The following is a 23571-nucleotide window of genomic DNA, read 5'->3' as shown; positions in this document are numbered from 1 at the left end:
GTCACATCGAATGACTACTGACATTTCTATCTTTCCTATGTATTCAGTAATGGATTACTTTAGTTAACTGTATTACTTTAATCTTTATCAAAAGAATATTAAGTATCTCATTTTTATACTACATCTTATTTTTAATTTTAGATCAAAGTCAAATTGTGTTTAAGTAAACACTAAGATATTAAAATGCACTGGTATTCTCTAATTTGGGAGCATGAATGCATGTGTTTATGTCTTTTGTAGAAACAGTATACATAGAAACATAGTGCAGAAAGTCATGCATCCTATTTATATCCAAGCAGATCAGATTCCTAAAAGTGTAATCTAAAACCAACAGAATGGTGGTCAAATGACACCTGGAGCAATCTTTCTTTGACTCATCAACTCTCAGGGTCATTCAGGCATGCATATCAGACTGTGTGTATCTAGCTCACATTTTGACTCAAGACACCTCAGAAATACCATCGGATTCTGTAGGTTAGGAATGCTAACTATCCGAAGATGTCCTGCTTTCTGATAATTGCTCCTTCCTGACTGTGGGAGTCCTTTTGGCAGAAATTTTCTTATTATTTAAGAGAACATGAAACATTTTATCAGCCTTCTGGTTTTCCTGTGAAAGTTGAATTAAAAATTGGTCATCTGATAATATTAGAAGGGGATATCATCCTTCCCTGATAATTAGTTGGAGAAACTCTTTAATATTACTGAGATGATTTCACTTTTCTGGAAACATTAAAAATTTAAAATATCTACTAATAATTAAGAAAAACATGTAGTTGAATTTTAAAATATATTCTAAGTTTATTTGAATTAGCTTTCAATTGCCTATCTTAATTTAAAGGGGAAAATAAGTAATTGGTTAACTTTGAAATACTCCTCTAAAGGTTTAAATATTTAACAAGGAAACCATTTATCATTCACAACAGCATATTTGCTATGCTTCAGAGGATAGGTGTAAAGTTAGATTAGTGGACAAAGAGAATGAGAGCAGAGAAAGCAGAAGGAACCACCAACTTCTTACTGAGGCCCTTCTTCCTCCAGTAGAAATGTATTAGGTACTTTGTGCAGTAACCTAAGTGCCTGACATAGAAACATAAGGGAGTAACACTCAGAGGGTCTAGTCCATGGTCAATTGGTACCATGTACCTGGGCAGAACAATACACTGGGGTGTGTGTGTGTGTGTATGTGTGTGTGTGTATGTGCGCGTGCGTGTGTGCAGTAGAGGTTTCTCTTCTTGGTGAATAGGAAATAGAGAGCAAGATAAGAAAGTGTCAGGGATGAGATACCCTCAATGTGCTACCCATCATGACCTATGACCTCTAGCTAGATCCCACCTTCTAAAGTCGCCAGAACTTCTTTACTATCTGAGAACCAAGCCGTCAAGACATGAAGCAGGAAAGATATTGGATATAAAAAGCGTAGCAATTCTGAGAATTCTGAGCTCATGGCAAACTGTCTTTGCTATAGATCCAGGTAAACATCGAACTACAGCACGACCATACAGTTTAACATTTATTAAAATATAATTTTACCTTCATAAACTATCACAGACATGTCATAAGGCCAAACAGTGATGTTACAAAATCCATGTACTTGCACATTTGGTGTTTGTTAGTGAACCAGATGTTTGTGTCACACGTTTGACCTCTTAGAGTGGAAGCATCTTTCCATCATTCCTTACAACTCTGACTGGATAAGTCTTAGTGCTTTCTTCATGTTGTCTATCACTGCAGTAAGAGTAAACAGATATTGTGCTCTTAGTAAATGAAAGTAGTAAATGTTAGAACTTAAATGATAAGAAATAAAATTGGATTGTTTACAATTTTGTATTAGTTGGCTCATTAGCATACTATATTAATAAGCTAAATGAATATTTGCAAATTTATGAATTACATCAATCAGAAGTGGCTCACCAAATTCATTGACAATAAGCAGCTTTATTAAAGGTTCTTTGAGAGAGTGTTTTCTTTTTAAAGAGCCATTGAATTAATCCAGTATGGCTGGATCTGAGACCAATACCATCTTCTTAAATATGACTGATAGTGACTGTTATTAAAAATAGTCTTAAGTAAATTTTGTACCTCACTATTTATCAGCATTTAAGAAAGACAAAAGCATTCTTATTGTCACCTGAGGGGGAAAAATCACACTAGGTCTTTGACACTAGGAGGAAGCATTACCTCTCCTAATGGTTGTGTCTTCTTTAGTGTGTGTCAGACTCAGCTCTGACCAATGTAATTTACGTTGTAATTTACTCACACAAGGGTAAGTCCCGGGGTTCATATGTGTACAGTCTGTTAGAGTATCTTCCAGTTATATCAGCCCTGACAGTCAAAGAAGGATCTGTCAAAAACAACAAACAGCAAAGTCACTCAAACATTACTTAACATGTTCTCAAAGTTGTTCCTTCTCCCCACTCTAAAGCCAAGGTCAGGAAAATGTATAAGCAAAGTCAGTTTTCATCACATGATTTCATGATGAATTAGCCTTCAGTCCTTTTAGAGAGGCATAGCTCCATTTTGTTGTATTGCATTAAAAGTGCATGGTGAAGTTGATTTAAGAGCATAAATTCCTTTTAAATGTTTAAAATTTGTTAGCAACATAGTGCATTTTGGTGTAGATCTAACAAGAGCATAATGTTATTGATTCGGTTAGAAATGGATCCCCTTTAAAAAGAACAGTGCTTAAGTTTGAATCTTAAAGCAAATAAAAACAAGAATGCTAAGGTTCCTACTAATTTAGCAAACCTGACGTGGACACATACCAACAAACATGATCCTTGGCACGTACTGCCCATCAGGTGACAAGTTCTTGTCCGTGGTCTCATGCTAGCAGAAGATGAAATAAATGAACGTCACTGGATTGTGTAACATCCTTTATGGAAGTTAAATTTCCAGGAACTTAGACTTTAGAGTCTTTAAAGTTCTGAAGTAACTAATACTTGACCTCGAATGTTTTGAAAAAAAAGAAAAAAGAGTTCAACATTTCTATAAAGTTATGACATTATTGGATTCATGTACCATGAGATTCAGCATGATGAAGTCATTTTGTGCCATTTCTTGTATTTCTTCATTTTTGGCAAATTCCTTTTTTAGTGCTGTGAAAGAGAACAAAAAGTCAGTTTGCTTAAAGGGTTAAGACATTGCTGATGTAATATCAAAATTAGTATGTTTTCTATAATTGTGTCAATGGCATGGGTATAAATGGTTCGTTATCCTTTTAATACTTAGTCTACCATTGGAAAGCAATGGGCTAGAGTTTGTTTATGGAGATGTCAACAGACAATTACATTAATGAACACAGTAGTTTTATAATTTTACATTATGTAGTAACTCATTGGTTAGAAAATTTTCTGTCAGCAAGTTTTCCCACTCACATTTATTCTTAAGAAGTGGATATCACATTTCAAAGAGCATATTATTGTTTCACATTCAGCAGATTTGAACAACCATTAAAATCTTTTGTCTGGATTATGTCTCACTACTTAGCTCAGATTTACCTCTGACTCATAATCTTTCTGCTGCAGTTCCTAGAGGGTGTCCCTAGGTGGCTCTCTCTTGGTCTTTAAGCATCTTGGTAGAATGGTGGTACTTTAGGAATTACATTTTTTTTTTAATGCTATTTTTCTAGGTTCCTTCTTAACTGTTCTTATTAGCTAACTTCTATCTTTAATTTTGGACATACAGTAAGATCTTAGGAGCTAAAGTTACCTTGACAGTACTGACAGTCCTCCAGGTGGTGAATAACCATCAGTGGTTTGTTACTAAACAGAGAAAGCATAAAGTGAAGTTGCGTGATTAATGCTAGACCAAATTATAAAATGGAATTATATTTAAAGTTTTGGTACTATTGAGAAGACTTAAATAAATATCTTAGGCTCATACTTCATGGCATTGTAACCTATAGTAGGTAGTATCATCTAGTGTGTGGCCACAGAACACACTATGAACAATATTATAAGTGTCAGCTCACAGGCTGCATAGCATACTGATCCAGATTATTGGTGTGAGGTACAGGAAGCACAGCTAAAAGTAGAAGGTGTCACTTAGGTTACTATAGTATGTATAGATAATTAGAAAACCATGTTATCTCCATGACTTATATAACCAACAATTATTTCTAATGAAACTGTGATATACAATTTCAGGAGAGTCAACTTAAAATATTCTTGTTTTTTTTCATTTAAGTTTTTACAAAATAGTCATATTGGTCAGTTTCATATCATTTTATTCATGTGTCAACCTAAATTTACAAATATGCGAGAGTCCCTTATTAAAATATTTTTCAGGTTCATTTTGATTTTAACTCTGAACAAAGTTGTAGTACTAATTTACTTCCCAATTCTAGTTGAAAAATAAAATGAGAATAGTAATTGCAGAAGTGATAAAATGATTATGGTGTGGATATTTTAATTTTTTTTTTTATGTTTCATCCTTTTCCCAAAGGTTCTTGTGGTGGAAGCAAAGTCCCTAGTGGGATGATGAGGTAGTGGAAGCAAGGTCCCTAGTGGATGACGAAGTGGTGGAAGCAAGGCCCTTAGTGGGATGACGAGGTGGTGGAAGCAAGGTCCCTAGTGAGACGATGAGGTGGTGGAAGCAAGTTCCCTAGTGGGATGATGAGGTGGTAGAAACTCTAAGGGTAGAAGGTGGTTAGATAATGGCTGTGTCCTCAAGAATATGCCACTGGGAGATGATCTGGTCTCCTGGGACTGGATCAGTTCCCACAAGGATGCTTTGCTGTGAGGTTGGGATGTTCTAATCCCTTTTGCACACAATCGTATCCTGGGATGCCATTTGCTGTGAGGCCTCATCAGAGCCAAGCAAATATTGATGCCTATGCTCTTGAACTTCTGGAGCCAAGTAAACCTCTTTGGTTTACAAATTAGCCAGCTTCATGTATTTATGCTATACAACTATAACTAATAACACAAAACTGACTAAGAAAGTCATATTGGATAATTTTTTCAAATATATCTTTAATACTAAGATAATTATAGACATCAAAAGATAAGTTTTTGGAGTCATGCTTATTCAACAACATTTTTATCTATTAATATTTATTAATTTTGTGGTGCTGGTAATCTATCTTTGAACACACAGGGCAAGCACTCTACTAGTTGGCTAAATTCCTGGGCAGCATAAATCTTTTCAAAGCCAATTATAAAATATAACTATATAAATTCAGTGGTTGCAAACTACTGAAACATATTGTATCCAGCACTGGTTTTTTAGTTTCAGTGGAGGATAAATACAAATCTTGAATGGATAACTTTATTTACTTTAAAAGTACATTTTGGAGCCAGAACTTGGGAGGTAAAGGCAGGGAGATCCCTCAGTTCGAGGCCAGCCTGATTTAGAGTGAGTTTCAGGACTGCCAGGAAGGCACAGAGAAACTTTGTTTTGAAAAAAACAAACAAAACAACAAAACCAACAATAAAAGTAACAAAAAAAGTATATTTTGGATAAAACTCTTCCAAATTACCTTTAGGACTTATGGGAAAATGAGAGAGTTGCCATTCACCAGCATCAGATGTTGGGAAAACTGCTGACATGAGCTATGAAACATGAAATGTCATACCCACTTCCTATGAGTAGCATGCTAAGACTAAAGGTATTCAATGAGGCTTTCACGGGCAGGACAAACTAGACTCAGCACCCCGCTGACTAGACTTAGACCCCCCCTGAGTCTAAGATGTTTAGTGATACTCTCACAGGTAGGTGCCCACTCAACCCTGTGAACACCAGCCACGGAAGTTTTCTATTAGATGACGACTCTGCTGACTGAGCTCAGTGGAGTAGGCATTCTGGGACACACTGTCAGAGGCATGGGCTACCCTGCTCTCTTGACTGGCCACCACTTCTTCCCAATATCTTCAAGACCTCTTGAGAGGGCCAGCCGTGCTTATGGAGGCTGGAGGAAAGTCTTAGGATATTATTAACTCCAGCATCAGATCGTATCAATTAGGAAAACGTCACTCACAACAGCTCTCAAATGAGCAGTTATTCCATTTAAAAAAAAGGACAGTGACGATGGCAGGCATTGAAGTAGCTTCAGTCTAAAGCAAGGCTTTGAGTCGAGTTTGGCTGTGTATTTTTCAGTTGAGTAGTGTAAATACCTGAGTGTTTGTGGCTATGATTTCATTTTTTAGTACCTCACTCTGCCATTATCACATAGAAGTTGCAAAAAGCCGTCTGTGGGTTAGAAGAGGGTGCTTGTGTCCCAAACACAACTTCATTAGTGAACCCCCAAATGTGAGTTTAGTGTCAATTTTACATTTTTATTTTCCCCAAATTTTAAAGTAAAAATCTGTTTTAAGGACTGGGCAGTGGTGGCACACACCTTTAATCCCAGCAGTTGGGAGGCAGAGACAGGCAGATTTCTGAATTCAAGGCCAGCCTGGTCTACAGAGTGAGTTTCAGAACAGCTAGGACCACACAGAGAAACCCTGTCTCAAAAAAAAAAAAAAAAAAAATCAGTTCTAAGAACAGATGTCTCTCCAGCCCATGGCAACTCTCTTAACAGAAAACCTTTAATTGAGGTTTGCTTACAGTTTCAGAGGTTTAGTTCATTATCTTGCTTGGTGGCATGCAGGCGTTCATGGCGCTGGAGAGTTGTTGAGAATTCTATATCCGGGTCCACAGGAAACAGGAAGAGAAAGATACTGGTCCTAGCTTGAGCTTTTAAACTCTAAAGCCCACCCCCAGTGACATACTTCCTTTAACAAGGCCACACGTACACCAACAAGGTCACATGTCCTTATCCTTTCAAATAGTGGCACCCTCTATGAGCCTATGGGGGCCATTTTCATTCAAACCAACACAAACGATATGACTTATAGTTTCCTTTTCTTGTAGCGTCTACCTGACTTTGTTACTAGGGTAATGATATCCTTATAAAAGGAATTGAAACAGTGTCTTCTTTGAATTTTAGATGAATCTCAGGAGGATTAGCATTAGTTCTTTAATAGTTTAGTAGGCAGCAGGCAATGTTAGCACAGAACTGTAAAACCAGCCTCTAGGGTGTTGAGGCAGGAGCATAATTTGATTCCAGTATTTGGGACGTATAAGATACTATTTCAAAAATAAATGAAAAATTTAGAAGTCAGTAAAACCTAGTAGTTAAGCATCAGGTAGATGGAAGACATTTATCTATCTATCTATCTATCTATCTATTTATTTATTTATTTATTTATTTATTTATTTATTTATTTGAGACACAGTTTATCTTGGTTGTCCTGGAACTTGTTCTATAGACCAGGCTGGTCTCAAACTCACAGAAATCCACAGGACTAGGTCTTCCAAGTGCTGGGATGAAAAGTGTGTACTACCAGTGTCTAGTAATAGAAGACTTTTGAAATTTCTGAATAAAATTTCAGTGGTCTGTTTAAATTTTCTATTAATGATTCAATCTTGATGGTTTTATGTGTATAGGAGTTTATGTTTCTCTTAGTATATCTAATTTATTGACTTAAAAGTTTTCAAAATAGTCTTTTGATCCATCTTTTTCCTTTGATTGTTTTTTTTCTTGGTTTATTTTTACTTTTATTTAGATGTATGTGTGTAGATTTGTATGTATGCATGTACCTAGGAAGGCCACAGAGGCCTTGGATCTCATAGAGCTAGAGTTATATACACATGGGTGCTGGTAATTGAACTCTGTTCCTCTGGAAGAGCAGTAAGTACTGCTACTCACTGATCTGTCTCTCCATCACTGTAATGCCATTTGTAATTTCTCCTTTTCATTTATGATTTTATTAGACTTCTTTCTTTGCTGGTATATTTACTGCTATGTTGGTTTTATCTCTTCAAAGAGAAAAAGAGAGAGAGAGAGATAAAGAAAGAAAGAAAGAAAGAAAGAGAGAAAGAAAGAGAAAGAAAGAAGAAAGAGAAGTAGCTTTTATTTGTATGATCCTGTCTATTGTTTTCTTATGGTTTTAAATATTTCCTTTCTAATACTAATTTTGAATTTAGTTTATTTCTATTTTGTGGAATGAAGGGAGTTTTAAAGCACAATATTAGATTATTTGAAACTTTCTTCTTTCAAATAAAACATAAGATAAAGGTATTTATTGGAAAATTATATCAATAAAGGTTTTTATTTAGAAAATTTCCCTCTTTGATCTGTTTATAGTGCATTGCTTAAGTTTTAGTATGTTGACTTTCCTCTTTGATTTTCCTCAAAATAATAATAAAAAAATCTCTCTTCTGCTTCTCCACCCACGCCAGATTGGTGGTGCTGATACCCTCCCACACCCTACAGTCTGCCCGTCTCCCTGGAGGTCTACAGTAACCAGTGACACAGGTGAGACTCCTCCTCAAATAGCCATACCATCTGGGAACACCTGCAGGGATGACTCAATATACAAAAATCCATTAACATAATATACTATATAAGAAAACTCAAGGGGAAAAGTCCCATGATCACCTCATTAGATGCTGAAAAAGCCTGTGAGAAAATACAAAACCCCTTCATCTTCAAAGTCTTGGAGAGATCAGGAATTCATAACATATACCTAAGCATAATAAAAGCAATATATAGCAAACAAACTGTCCACATCAAATTAAATAGAGAGAAACTAGAAACAATCCCACTAAAACCAGGAAGAAGACAAGACTGCCTATTCTCCCCCTGTTTATTCAACATAGTACTTGAAGTTCTAGCAAGAACAATTAGACAACAAAAGGAGGTCAAGGGGACACAGATTGCAAAGGAAGAAGTCAAAGTATCACTATTTGCAGATGATATGATACAAAACATAACTGACCCCCAAAATTCCACGAGAGAACTCCTACAGCTGAAAAACAAGTTCAGCAAAGTGGCAGGATATAAAATTAACTCAAACAAATCAGTAGCCTTCCTTTATACAAATGATTAACAGGCTGAGAAAGAAATTAGGGAAACAACACCCTTTACAATAAGCACAAATACTAGAAAATATCTTGGTGCACCTCTTACCAAGAAAGTGAAAGATCTATATGACAAGAATTTCAAATTCCTGAAAAAAGAGATCGAAGAAGACCTTAGAAGATAGAACTCCCATGCTCATTGGTTGGTAGGTACACATAGTGAAAGTGGCCATCTTACTAAAAGCGATCTACAGATTGAATCTAGTTCCCATCAAAATTCCAACACAATTTTTCACAGGCATGGAAAGAGCAGTTCTTGACTTAATGTGGAAAAACAAAAATCCAAAATAATTCTCAAAATAAAAGATCTTCTGGGAGAATCACCATCCATGACATCAAGCTGTGCTGCAAAGCAGTAGTGATAAAGAACAAAGGATATTGCTACAGAGTCAGACAGGTTAATCGGTGGAATAGAACTGAAGACCCAGAAATAAATCCACACACCTATGGACACTTTATCTCTGACAAAGAAGCCAAAACATACAGTAGAAAAAAGAAAGCATCTTCAATAAGTGGTGCCAGTCTAATTGGTGGTCTGAATGTAGAAGAATGAAAATAGATCCCTATTTATTATAGTGCACAAAGCTCAAGTCCAAGTGGATCAAAAACCTCAACATAAAACTTGATACACTGGATCTAATAGAAGAGAAAATTGGCAAGAGCCTTGAATTCATTGACACAGGGGGAAATTTCCTGAGCAGAACAGCAATGGCTTATGCTCTAAGATCACCAATTGATAAATGGGACTTCATGAAACTGAAAGGCTTCTTTAAGGCAAAAGACAACATCAATAGGACAAATCGACAACCTACAGATTGGGAAAAAACTTCCAATAGAAGGCTAATATCCAAAATATATAAATATCTCAAGAAGTTAACTTCCAAAAAACTAAACAACCAAATTAAAAACTGGGTACAGAGGTAAACAGAGGATTCACAATAGAAGAATCTCGAATGGCCGGGAAGCACTTAAATGTTCAAAGTCTTTAGTGATAAGGGAACTACAAGTCAAATGGACCCTGAGATTCTACCTCACACCAATCAGAATGGCTAAGATGAAAACTCAGGTGACACCTCATGCTGGCAAGGATGTGGAGACAGAGGAGTACTCCTCCATTGCTGGTGGGATTGCAAACTAGTACAACCACTCTGGAAATCAATCTGGCAGTTCCTCAGAAAATTGGAAATACTTCTACCTGAAGACCCACCTATACCATTGTTGGGCATATACCCAAAAGATGTGCCACCATACCACCAGGACAGGTGCTCCACCATGTTCATAGCAGCCTTATTTGTAACACCCAGAAGCTGGAAACAACCCAGATGTCCCTCAACCAAAGAATGGATGGAGAAAATGTGGTTCATTTACCCAATGGTATACTATTCAGCTACTAAAAACAAGGACATCATGAAATTTGCAGGCAAATGGATGGAACTAGAAAATATCCTACGTGAGGCAACTCAGACCTACGTGAGACAACTCAGACCCCAAAGGATCAGGTATTGGGGGGAGCAGAAGAGAAGCCCAGAGGGCCAAAAGAATGAATGGAGCATGGGCATGGGGCTAGGGGTGGGGGCACCCTCTAGAAAGCACCAGAGACTCAGGAGGTAAGAGACTCAAGGACTTAATGGAGGCAACCTTAGTCAAAATCTCTAAAATTGGGGACAGGGAACTCAAAGAACCCACCTCCAGTAGAGAGACAGGGTTGCTAAGCAACAGTCAAAATTTCTGACCCAGAACTATTCTTATCTAAAAGAACTACAGGGACAAAAATTGAGAAGAGACTGAAGGAAAAAGGGTCCAATTACTGGCCTAACTTGGGATCTATCTCATGGGAGGGTACCAAGGCCTGACACTATTACTGATGCTATGATGTGATTATAGACAGAAGCCTGATATGGCTATTCTTCGGGAGGCTGTACTAGCAGCTGACTGAGACAGACACAGATACTTACACCCAATCATTAGATTGAAGTTAGGGACCCCATGGTTGAATTTGGGGAAGGACTGAAGAAGCTGAAAGGAAAAGTGATCCTATAGGAAGATCACCAATCTCAACTAAACCAGACCCCAGGGAGTTCCCAGAGACTGAAGCACCAACCAAGAGCATACAGGTATGGGTCAGAAGCCCCTGGCACAAATATAGCAGAGGTCTGCCTGGTCAGGCCTTAGTGGGAGAAGATTCATGTAATCCTCGAGAGACTTGAAGCCCCAGGGAAGGGGAATATTTGGTGGAGTGGGGGAGCACCCTCTTGGAGGCAAGAGGGAGGAGGAATGGGATGAGGAACAAGGAAGGAAGCAATGGCTGGAATGTAAGTAAATAAAATAATTTAAAAAATTCTCTTTTAATATCCTTTTGACCCCTTTCACACATAAATGTGTGTGTGTGTGAGCTGTGTGTGGTATGTGTATGTAGTACTTACACATGAGTCCTGTGTGTTCTATGTGTATGCAGTGCATGCACATGAATGTATGGTTGCAAACACCTGTGTAGTGCATGATGAGGCCAAAGTGGGATGTCATTGTCCATCTCCATCAACACTCTACTTTATTTTCTTGAGCAGGGTCTCTCCTAGAACTGGATGTGTGCTACTTCATCTAGGCTGGCTGCCCAGTGAGCTCCTGGAATTCACCTGACTCCACGAAGTTTCATGAATTTCAGACTGACCTTAAACTTGCTATATAACAGGGATAACCTTGAACTCCTGATCCTCTTGCACCTACTTCCAGAGTCCTGAGAATAGGCGTGCACCATCATACTCATTTCATGTGACAATGGGATCGAACACAGGGCCTTTTGCACACTCTGCTAGAATACTACTAGTTAGGCTACATCAACTGCTTTAAACATTGACTTATTTAACAGATTAATTTCCAGTTTTTAATCATCCTAGAATTTCCAGATTAGATCTTACCCTACCTAGACAGATACTTTCAGTGGCCTGAGGCTGTACTATGTCCATATGTTGTTTCTTACAGTCATGTTTAGAAATGAAAATTTTCTGTAGTACTGATTCAGTTCTGAGAGTTTTAAACTCTACTTTCACTTAATTTCCTGTGTTTTCACTTTAATCTGAGAATTGAAAATGAATATTCTTGAGATATATGAAAAATTCTCCAGGTTTTCTAATCTTTAAGGATAAAAATGGCATTGCATTTGATCATTGACCAGTGCCAGGCAGATAACAGAGGATGATCAACTAGAATTTGGATGATTAACTATGAATTTGAGAATGAAATAAAGATCCCCAGGGTATCTGGCTCCCCAGACCTGCTGGAGGACTGTTCCTGTAAGTTGCTTTCCTACTAAGCTTACACGGTGCTTAGTGAATGGCACCACTGTATTCATACAACTTGTATTTAAAGCTTGCCTGTGTAATAAAGGTATTCATACTGGGGGATTTAGAACTTTTACAGATAAAGAATACCACTTGTTATGGTTTAAATGAAAAAATGTTCCTTACAGGCTTGTTTGAACACTTGTTCTCAGCTGGTGGTATTACGGTTTTGCAAAGTTTAGAAGGTGGAGAGAGTAGGGGCTGGTAGACAGTCCTCATAGGATATACCTGACCCTGGGTTCCAGCCCCATTCTCTGCTGACTGTCAGCATGGTGGAACCTGCTGCCAGGCCTTCACTATGATGGATTCTATGTCCAAGTCCTGACTCAAGATAAATCCTTCTTCCTCAAGTTGCTTGCCTCCAGTTGTCTGGTAACAGTAATGAGAAGAGTAGCTAAAGCAGCATTGTGATTGAAGTTGCGACTTCACACAGTCTACAATAAAGACACAAGAACTGTGGCATTCTTTCAGAAGCTAACATAACTCTTTCTGGTTTTTCCATGAGGCATGAGAGATGGCATGTGAAGAGAAACTGAGAGGGATTTTACCTTTTGTGAGCATGAAAGAGACCTTCTTCATAAGTTTGCACCCATGTGATGTCATCTCCCCACCCTGAAGAAGAGATAAATCCTTATATTATTCCAGGACTATAGATCTTTGACTGATGAGCAGATGGCAACCTGTCAACCTATAATAGCTCTAGAGCTATTGAGTCGCATACACTGTAAAAGACAATAAGTTATATCTAGATACAAAGATGTGATACCTTATCAAATTGTATGTTGCAGGATTTGGGAGTGCACATCAAAGCTCAAGACAAGCCTTAAAGCTACACAGCACTGACAGGGCCAGATAATCAATGGGTGGTTGCCAAGGACCCAGGTTTCTTGCGGGGAGCCCTTGTTCCTCAGGGTGATGAAAGTTCTGGCCAGATGGGCAAGGGATTCAGCGGTGCCAGACAGACACAACACAAGAAGTGTGCTATCTGAGTGTATTTTCACAAAATAAGAATCAGGCTTATATAGTATACAGAAACAGGGTGAATGTCAGGGATCACATAGGCAGGTAGCAGTCACAAAGCCAGTAAAATCAAATAGCCAGGTGTAAATGATTTCTTTGAAAGAACAATAGTGCTCTTCCCCGCTGGGCTATCTTGGCAGCCCTAAGCAAACTCTCTTGTGGTCAGAAGCAGGTAAGCACCAGGAGGTCCCATTCTAGCAGCTCCTGGGAATGGTTTGGCTTGTAACACAAACATTAGTTCAGGAAGCCTTTTGACTACTCTCTAGCTTGTAAAGCAATTCTGCTTTGTGTGGAGCTGCTCTTAGAGTTCTAACTATGTTTACAGAGAGCAATAGTGTTTGACTACTATCTCTAACTCTGGAGATACCCTGTCTGATAAGGCAGCTTCTTTGTGGGAAATCAGTAGATTTTAGAACATTTTTATCACCTTAAAGTAAACTCCTGTTAAAAAAAATCTAATTACATTTATTTATCCATTTATTCATATTATATGTGGGGGCGGGGGCATAATATGCCTCAGCATCAATGTGGAGGTCAGAAGACATCTTGGTGGTGTGCGCTCTTTCCTTCCAATATGAGGATTCTGGGAATGGAATTCAGGCCACCAAGCATTGGCACTAAGCACTTTACCTGTCACCTATGCTTTATTTTCTAGATCTAGATCTTTCCTAGCTCTATGAGATGCTTAATCTAGTTTTTACTCCTCTAGTTTGTATATTCTGGACATTTCTTGTAAGTAGAAATATGCACTATGTGGTCTTTGTGATTGAATTATTATTCACTTAGTATGTTTTCAAAGTTCATGCTGTCAAATGCTAGTAGTTAATTACTTTTCTATGGCTTAAAACTATTCTATCACATAGAGCCAGGCTTAGGCAATGAAAAAGTTGGTACCAGTATAATGGGGTATTGCAGTGACAGGCTTGACCATGTCATTCTGGGGAGGATTGTAGAAAGAGTTTGGAACTTTGGGTTAGAAAAGCCACTGATGTTGAGAGCTTGGAAGATAAAAATGTTGAGAACAATGCAGACAATGGAGGCTTGGCTTGTGGAATTTCAGAGGGAAGCAGCAACTCTGTCAGGCTGTGTGTGTGTGTGTGTCTGTGTGTGTGTGTGTGTGTGTGTATTTTCTGTGGTCTGGTTAGTTGGGGTTGAGGTATCAGCTATGACTAACAAGGTACCAGAACCACTAAAATGAAACTTTTGCTTTGCTGGGATACTCCATGCTGGTCAGCTGAGGCCTAGCACTGTTGAAGTGAAATCTTCTAAGTATTTCCTGAGAGTCAGTACACAGAATGTGGCCAGGCTGTACCTCATATTGGCAGCCAAAGTTAGTACTGTAAGAGTCACCCAAGTGGTACTGATTTGGAAGGCATGAAGGGGTGATGGAGAGAGCTGAGGCATGGCACTGTGAGTGGCTAGAAGTGGTCTTTGGTGAAGGTACAGCCTCAGTGGCAGTTGAAGGCCAGGATTGAAAAGTTGAAAAGAACAAGGGAAAAAGTTGAGGCTCTCAGTTGGAGCAGAAGATCCCAGCATTTTGGAGATGCCAGTGCCAGGAAATGACCACTAAGAACATCAGCAGCTGTGGAGTAGAGCCAGATGAAGCCAACAAACTATATGTGTTGCAGAGGGAGGAGCTAGAGAAGTAACCCAAGCCATTGTGAGGAGCCTACAAGTTTGTGAGTGAATCTGAGATAATTAGACAAGTTGTTTACACTTTTAGAGTTGGTTTTTGCTGTGTTCGGGTTGTTGGTTCTTTCCTCTTGAAGTAAGAATGTATTTAATTAATTTTTTTTTTATTTTATTTTTATTTTTTTTATTTTACAGGAGCCCAGAGTTGAGAGACTGGACTTTTAAAGAGGTTTTCAGGTTTTAGAAGAGACTGGATTTTTTAAAGAGACTGAATTTTAAAGTGTTTGAATTTGTAAAGACCATGGGACTTTGTAAAATGTTTTATATTATGATATTGATTTGGGGGATAAACAAGAAAGAAGTGGTTGTGGCTTATCAATGATATGTTTGAGTGTCAAGTTGGCATGGGATTAATTATCTTGCCTGGTTTTATGTCAACTTGACACAAGCCAGACTTATTAGAAAACAGGGAACCTCAATTGATAAAAATGTCACCGTAAAGTCCAGCTGTAAGGTATTTTCTTAATTAGTTATTGATGAGAGGGGCCCAGCCCATTGTAGGTGGGGCCACCCCTGGGTAGGTGGTCCTGGGTTCTATAAAGAAGCAGATTGAGCAAGCCATAGAAGCAAGCCAGTAAGCAGCAACCTTCTGTGGCCTCTGCATCAGTTCCTGCATCCAAGTTCCTGCCCTGTTTGAGTGCCTGTCCTGTCTTCTTTTAATGATGAATAGTTTGTGGAAGTGTGAACTGAATAAATCCTTTCATTCCCAAGTTTCTTTGGTGTTTCATCATAGCAATAGTAACCCTAACTATGGCAGCCACTTTTTATATACTCATCACTTGATGGAAATTTGGGTGGTTTTAATATTGATGCTTTGACTTTGGTGAATAATGTTTATTATGAACATAAAACAACTTTGTGAACACGTATGTATTTTCATTTGTTTAGGGCATATAGGGAGAAATAAAATTGCTAATTTAAATGGTAACTGTATTTTAACTCTTTTTCATCGAGCCAGGCTCTCTGTATGTTGCTTTTGCTATCTCTGAGTCAGGGTGGCCTCAAACTCACAAGTGCTGGGATTAAAGATGAGTGCCCAAGTGAGGAATATCTAATGGTCTAGAAGCACCTAAAGAAATGTTCAACATCCTTAGTCATCAGGGAAATGCAAATCAAAACAACCCTGAGATTCCACCTCACACCAGTCAGATTGGCTAAGATAAAAAAACTCAGGTGACAGAAGATGCTGTTGAGGATATGGAGAAAGAGGAACACTCCTCCATTGTTGGTGGGATTGCAAGCTGGTACAAGCACTTTGGAAATCAGTTTGGCGGTTCCTCAGAAAATTGGACATAGTACTACCTGAGGACCCAGCTATACCACTCCTGGGCATGTACCCAGAAGATGCTCCAACATATAACATGGACACATGCTCCACTATGTTCATAGCAGCATTATTTATAATAGCTAGAAGGTGGAAAGAACCCAGATGTCCTTCAACAGAGGAATGGATACAGAAAATGTGGTACATTTATGCAATGGAGTACTACTCAGCTATTAAAAACAATGACTTCATGAAATTCTTAGGCAAGTGGATGGTAGTAGAAAATATCATCTTAAGTGAGGTAACCCAATCACAAAAGAACACACATGGTATGTATTCACTGATAAGTGGATATTAGCCCAAAAGCTCGGAATACTCAAGACACAATTCACAGACCATATGAAACTCAAGAAGAAGGAAGACCAAAATGTGGATGCTTTAGTCTTTCTTAGAAGGGGAAACAAAATACTCACAGGAGGTACAGGGTGGGAAGGACTTGGGAGGAAGAGAGAAGGGGAAGGGAGGAAAAGGGGTAGGATCAGGTATGGAAGGCAACAGGATGATATATAGAGGGTCAGGAATTTGAAGAGAAGTGTATAGCAATGGGGGATATGGAAACTGGGGGTAGCCACCAGCAAGTCACAGATGCCAGGAAAGCAAGAGGCTCCCAGGACCCAACAGGGATGAGATTAGTTGAAATGCCCAACAAAGGGGAGGGAGAACCTGTAGAGACCATATATGGGGACAAAGTGTGGAGCAGAGACTGAAGGCCATCCAGAGACTGCCCCACCTAGGGATCCATCCCATATACAATCACCAATCCCAGACACTATTGCAGATGCCAAGAAGTGCTTGTTGATAGAAGCCTGACATAGATGTCTCCTGAGAGGCTCTGCCAGAGCCTGACAAATACAGAGGCGGATGTTTGCAGACAACCATTGGACTGACCACAGGGACCCCAATGGAGGAGTTAGAGAAAGGACTGAAGGTGCTGAAGGGATTTGCAACCCCCTAGGAAGAACCATAATATCAACCAACCAGACTCCACAGAGCTCCCAGGAACTAAACCATCAACCAAAGAGTACACATGGAGGGACCCATGGCTCAAGCTGCTTATGTAGCAGAGGATGGCCTTGTCAGACATCAACGGGAGGAGAGGCCCTTTGTCTTGTAAAGGCTGGATGCCCCAGTGTAGGGGAATGCCAGGGCAGGGAGGCAGGAGTGGGTGGGTTGGTGGGGGAGCACCCTCATAGAAACAGAAGGGGGGGGATAAGATAGGAGGGTTCCCGCCGGGAAATCGGGAAAGGGGATAACATTTGAAATGTAAATGAAATATCCAATAAAAAAATTTGAAAAATCTAGATGAATGATTTTGCAGACAGATATCACATACCAGAGTTAAATCAAGAGCAGGTAAACTATCTAAACAGTCCCATATCCCCTAAGGAAATAAAAGTCATTAAAGACCTCCCAACCAAGAAAAGTCCCAGGCCAGATGGCTTTAGTGTAGAAGCTTTTTAATTTAATGCAATTCCATTAGCCAGTTCTTTGGTTATTTCCTGTACTATCTGAATCCTTTCCAAAAAGTCTTTAACTGTACCTATATCTTGAGATGTTTTATTCCCCCTAGTTTTACAGTTTTGTTTCCTATATTAAGGTATTTGATACATTTTGGAGTGTTTCGTATTCAGGGTGAGGGATGTGCATCATTGCATGATTTCACATGGAAATATGCAGTTTTTGGTGCAGCAATTCAAAAGATACTTTCTTATCTCTAGTGTGTATGTTTCTTATGTTTTTATTTTAATAAATCAAATTGGGTGCTCAAAAAAAAATAAAAATAAAGGTGATGCCACCACACCTTGTATATATTTTAACTTTCTGAGGAGTTGTTAGTTAAATTGTTCTACAAAATCACTGTGCCAATTTATAATAAGGTCAAAATAATAGATATATTTGTGCTGGATCAATATCTTAACATTGGAAGACATCTTTGTTGATTTGATCCCTCACCCTAGCTGGAGTCTTCTCTGTAATAATGCTGAAAGATGATCTGATGTTACTTTAGTACATTTCACATTAACCTACTCTGGAAATATGATAGCAGCCCCTTGATTACTTTTCTTTCTTTGCTTGTACTTATTTTAGATTTTTATTTTATATTTTATAATTTGTATAAGGGATTTTTGCTTGCATATATGTATGTGTACCACATGTATGCCTTGTGCTCATGGAGGTAGGCATTAGATTCCCTGGAACTGGAGTTAGAAGTAGTTGTAAACTGCCATGTGGGTGCTAATATGTGAGCCCAGGTTCCCCTGGAAGAGTAGCCAGTGCTCTTAACTGCTGAGCCATCTCTACAACTCCCCTCATCTGTTGTAAATGTCCCTCAAATACTAGAGCTTTATCAATGGAAACATTCCAGTTGTGTTTTTTTCCTGCTTAGTCTTGCTCCACAGACACTAGAGGATTGTCCTCTGTTCTGTTTTAATCCACTCGTCTCTGAGAATACAAGGGAAGAATGATATAACTTCCCAAATAGCCATAGGTCTGCAGGGAGCATGCTGGGTCATAACTGTGTTCGTGCAGTCTGGGTCATAATCACAATGGGGCAAATGTGACAGAATTGAAATTCTCTTCCAGGTCTGGATTCGTGGCTATTGTTTTGTCTCTAGCTTTGGCTATGCTTTTTGGTCTTCTGTGAATGATTTTATTCACTCATCAGCTATGCATTTATTGAGTATCTGCTGTATTCTAGGCACTTGGACTGGCTGCCAGAAGTTCTTTTGCTTCATAGACCATGTTGGACTTGAACTCACAAAGAGAGTGCTGGAAGGCACTTTAGGCATGCACCATCATGCCAGCAGTTCTCATGTGAAAAGGATGCTAGGAAATGTTTTGGTCACAAAACATTGGTGTGTGTGTATTTTCTTTAACCACCTATTTGTTTTCCTCACCAATATTCTGCTTTCTTCCAACTGGTCTCTGTTCTTAACTGTTTGGAACTGTCCCTTCCTTCACGGGGCTGCACTGGGCACACTGTACTCTGACCCCTTCTGCCTGCCCCTGACTTTCATCCTCACTTCCCCAGTCATTTCTAATATAGAACCAGATAGCCAGAGGGTCAGCAAATATAAACCAACCCTCAGCACAGTGACTTTCAGCATTAGTGCTCTTTTTCTCTATTAAAGCAGTATCTTAATAGCTGGAGTCGTAGAGCCAAGTTATTCAAAGTAAGCCATATATACTCCAATTTGGTTCCATAATGTTTGCCATAAGGGGGGGGGTCATAAAGATGGCACAGCAGGTAAAGGCTCCCGCTACCAAAACGGAGGACTTACGTTTGATCCCTGGAACCCAATGGGGGGAGGAGAGAACAGAGTCCACTAAGTTCAGCAAGTTGTCTTCTGACCCTCGCACATAACCAACTACATGCAGTGAAACTTTGCTGAAGAGTTTTAGAGCAATGTCTGAATGGGCTCACAGAGTACTGATGTCTTACACATCAGCTATAGCAATGCCACGCAGCTCGACTATGGAAGGGTTTGAAGAACAATCAGTAGCTTGTTTAAACCTGGGTGGTTTAAAGTTACTAAGCTATTTATTTTATAACTATTATCTTTGTTTGGAGAGCTATGTGATAAATTACATCCAGGGGAATAACTTTTGCCCTTTATTTATTTTGCAGTATACATTGCCTTTCTAGACATATAGATGGTGATGGCTGAGCTAAAGTTGAATTAATTCACTTCAGTAAACAATTATGGACACATAGCTGGTAGTCTATATATGTGAAGAGATGAATGGCTTGGAAGCCAGTCTACTTTAGCATTTTAGATACCCAGCAGTACACTGTATTGTTCACTCTACTCAAAGCACCATTTCAAAAAGTGGCCAAATACTACGTGGTTATCCTGTTTATTTGAATGTATCATGTTGGGGCAAATAATTCTCAGCATTTACCATTTCCCTGGAAACATAAAAACAACTCTGAGAATTATCTCTTTGTCATACTTTTGGATATGAAGATTTATTTTTTCTTAGTCCAAAGTAAAACTGTAAGTATTAAAAAAAAATAGAAGTTTTTCTGAAGCCAAAGCCAATGGCAGATGCCTAAAGTCAGTGCACCTGTTCATTGAAGTTCTAAGAAAGTCTTGGTTATCCAATGTTATCAGGAAGTGAGAGAAAGAATGATTTCCTGGGTAGCCTTGTATAAAAAAATAACATTATTTTCTTGCCTTACATAGGGGCCTGGGAATTTGAGCAAACTTTGCAGAGTCTTAAATTGCTTTCAGGATAACATTATGGCATCAAAGAGCCACTTTTTTTCTAAGATTCTGATAATCAAAGCTATACACATTAAGCCAGTTCTTTACAACATCTACAAATCAAAACTTGTTTATTAAGCCTGGCATAGTGGTTAGGAGACAGAGGCAGGCATATCTCTATGAGTTTGAGGCCAGCCTGGTGTACATAATGAGTTTGGAGCCAGCCAAGGCTACATGGAGAGACATGTTTAAAAAACAAAACAAAAACCCCAACCCCCAAAGTGTTGTTATTTCTTTGAAATGTGATTATTTATTGTCTAAAAATTAATGATCCCCTTTAGAAAAGCTTGTTTTAAAGTCATACATAACAAATATCTAGGAATTTTTTGCTTATAATCAAACTATAGACAGATACACCAAGTATATTAAGAACAGCTGAAATGACTGAGTTTAGAAACGACTATGACAATATGGTACCTCTTGAGAGTGTCTGAGGAGGTCTCTTTTCTTTTTTGATTGAAATGGCAAGGTTGGAAGAAACTGTAGTCAGCAAGAGGCAGAGGAGCAGAGCAGAATGTAGCATCATATCTTCTATGGAGTCACTCAGAAGCAGCTAGAAGATAGTTTTCAGAATCTGGTCATTTTTAACAGTCTGTTATTTAAAGAGATTTGGACAATTCCTAAGCTGACAGGTTCAGTTTTTGATTTCACATTAGATAATCTCAGAGGATCATTAAAGAAACATTTAAAACCCACTGAACCATCTTAGTAGATATTAAGTTTGTGAAAGTTCTGGAAATCTTGACACAGAGTGACATTTGAGAGCAGGCTGAGGGTACTGAGCTGTCCCTGAGGTCACTGCGCTGTGTGTAGCTCCACAGTGAAACTCAGACACCACCTTGTCATTATCACTTTCAAACTTCGTCAGGCAGAGCGGAGTTGACTCTCAGCACTGAGAATCGTTGTCTTTTCATCTTTCTGGGCCTAATAACGGGGACAACATCTTTAACTCTATAGTAAAGTGAGATTAGATATGAAAACATTTTTTTCAGCTACAAATAAGGAGCAAAGTAGACTATGGACAAGCCTTGGTTTTTTGGTGCTCTGTAGGCAAGTAGCTCCAACAGTCACTTAGCCTTCTACCCTTCAATTTAAAACTCTTCTGTTTAAAAAATACCAAGTATTGTTACACATATTGTTACTGAAATGAAACATAGGGGTAGCAGAGTAAAACTCTGTACGGATATCCTCCCTGCTTGGTCAAAATTTCTTAAAACATTTCGACTGTAGATTGGTGTCAAAATGAATTGAATGCAGTGAATTGCACCATAATAATGAGATTTCCTAGCCCAAATCTAATCAACAACTGCTTACTGATTCTGCTTGAGTGTGGCTATATTTAGTTACATTAAGAATTGTGGAAAATGGAAAGGTTCACAAGATATAATAATTTGGTCCCAGGAAAACAACAGGTGACTGTGATGGTTACTGCAAAATAGCATCTGAGATCTTGTAGGGCAACAGCTCAGTGGAGGTTTATAGGCCCTGGTTTCTCTAGATACTTTCTTATTTGTCTTGTTCTCATTTTCAGTGATTTCCCTCCTGAATCGATAATGTTTGCCATCCTGGGTCAGTCTTATTGAAATTACTTCCATCCATAATTGCCAGTAGAATCATTTATTGCCTTCTTTGTATGCAAGGTCTAAAAACATGTTAAACAATAACCATGTCTGATAACATATTACTCTTAGTTCTTATAGCTTATTAAGTCATAAAACATTTCAGAATGTTACCTTGTTCTCTTACAGTTTGGCCGTCTTGCACCTGAAAAATGAAATGAAAGCAATGATTTTAGCAGGGAACAGGACAGCCGGGGCTAACGAGGCCAACTTGGGAGGATCAGCTTTAGTCAGGCTGCAAGTTTCAGGAGTGATGTTGAAAACCTACCCACAAGAAAGTCCTGTGAGCTTGTAGAAGGTCTACAAATGAGTTACAGGCAGGAAATAAAAAAAAAAAAATCCCAGAGATTGTCTCTTCATCTTCCTTGAGGAGGTCCAAAAATACTTTAGATTCTTTTAGGATCTTAGAAGGAAGAGTTAAGGAGATTTAATCTGGAGAAAATATTTGGAAAGTTCTTGATGTTAGAAACAGAGATGAATAGCTGAAATCTACATCAAGGAAGGAGAGAGAATGTATAAAATCATAATTTGTGCTATTTTAGGTCAAGTTCACAGTTGTGGATGAACCTAATAATCCCTAGTTTCTAGTATTTATGTATTTATTACATATCTGTGGACTATTGTCAAGCACATTTTTATATTCGAAGTCAAGAAACTTTGTTAGATGTTGCAAAAAAACACACCAACAGTATTCAAAGCAATGGGGCTTGTTTACTGTTGTTTGGGGATCCGTGATGCTTCTCTTGGTCCAAGTGTGTCTTGCTGAGAGTCCTTAAGGTCCAGTTGGAAGCGAGAGGCACTGGAAAGATTCAGATGATTCTTACATTACAGCAAATTCAGATGGCATTTGGGAAGCACCAACCCTGATGTCTACCAATAGACTTCATCAGCATTGACCGATTAGCACTTTCTAACACTCGGCTTGTAGTTTTGAAAAGTAATGTAACACAATTCATTTACTTCACTATTGAAAATTTCTCTATTTTCAAGTAAAACTTTAGGGGTGAGAGAGACGGTGCTCTGGTTGAAGGTACTGGCTGCTCTTCCAAAAGACCTGGGTTCAGTTCCCAATGCCCACACGGCACCTCACACCTCAGTTCCAGGAGGATCCAACACCCTCTCACAGTCACACATGCAGGCAAAACACCAGTGCACATGAAACAAATGTAAATAAATAAAAAACAAATTATTAAAAAATAAAATAAGTAAAACCTTAAAAAAAATACAAGGAATCATTGTTGTTAGCACCCAGACTTTTAAAAGAGATCATTTTAGAGTAAGTCTAGTATATGCTATTATTAATATGAATTGTGAGGAAAACTGAAACTAGTTCAGGAAGCCAAGTCAATAGCAGCGACAGAATATAGCAGCATTTCATGTTCCCCACTTCTAAGAGTCTTACTTTT

The 23571-nt window shown here is 38.6% G+C and overlaps 1 protein-coding gene across 1 annotated transcript in view; it reads right to left on the bottom strand.

Moving 5' to 3' along the window:
* Positions 1-1497: 1497 nt before the first annotated feature.
* Positions 1498-23571, bottom strand: part of Agr3 (anterior gradient 3, protein disulphide isomerase family member) — a 22262-nt gene continuing 188 nt past the window's right edge. The window contains exons 2-8 of the mRNA XM_031356419.1: positions 20964-21099; positions 12791-12854; positions 3709-3761; positions 3019-3095; positions 2763-2826; positions 2258-2341; positions 1498-1725 (exon numbers count right to left, since the gene is read on the bottom strand). Of these exons, the coding sequence (XP_031212279.1) occupies positions 1676-1725; positions 2258-2341; positions 2763-2826; positions 3019-3095; positions 3709-3761; positions 12791-12854; positions 20964-21072 (501 nt within the window). The 5' untranslated portion in view covers positions 21073-21099 and the 3' untranslated portion in view covers positions 1498-1675. The remainder of the gene's footprint in view (positions 1726-2257; positions 2342-2762; positions 2827-3018; positions 3096-3708; positions 3762-12790; positions 12855-20963; positions 21100-23571) is intronic.

This window comes from Mastomys coucha, unplaced genomic scaffold, assembly GCF_008632895.1.
Source record: "Mastomys coucha isolate ucsf_1 unplaced genomic scaffold, UCSF_Mcou_1 pScaffold6, whole genome shotgun sequence".
Classification (NCBI taxonomy): domain Eukaryota; kingdom Metazoa; phylum Chordata; class Mammalia; order Rodentia; family Muridae; genus Mastomys; species Mastomys coucha.
This window is presented reverse-complemented; position numbering and strand designations above follow the sequence as displayed.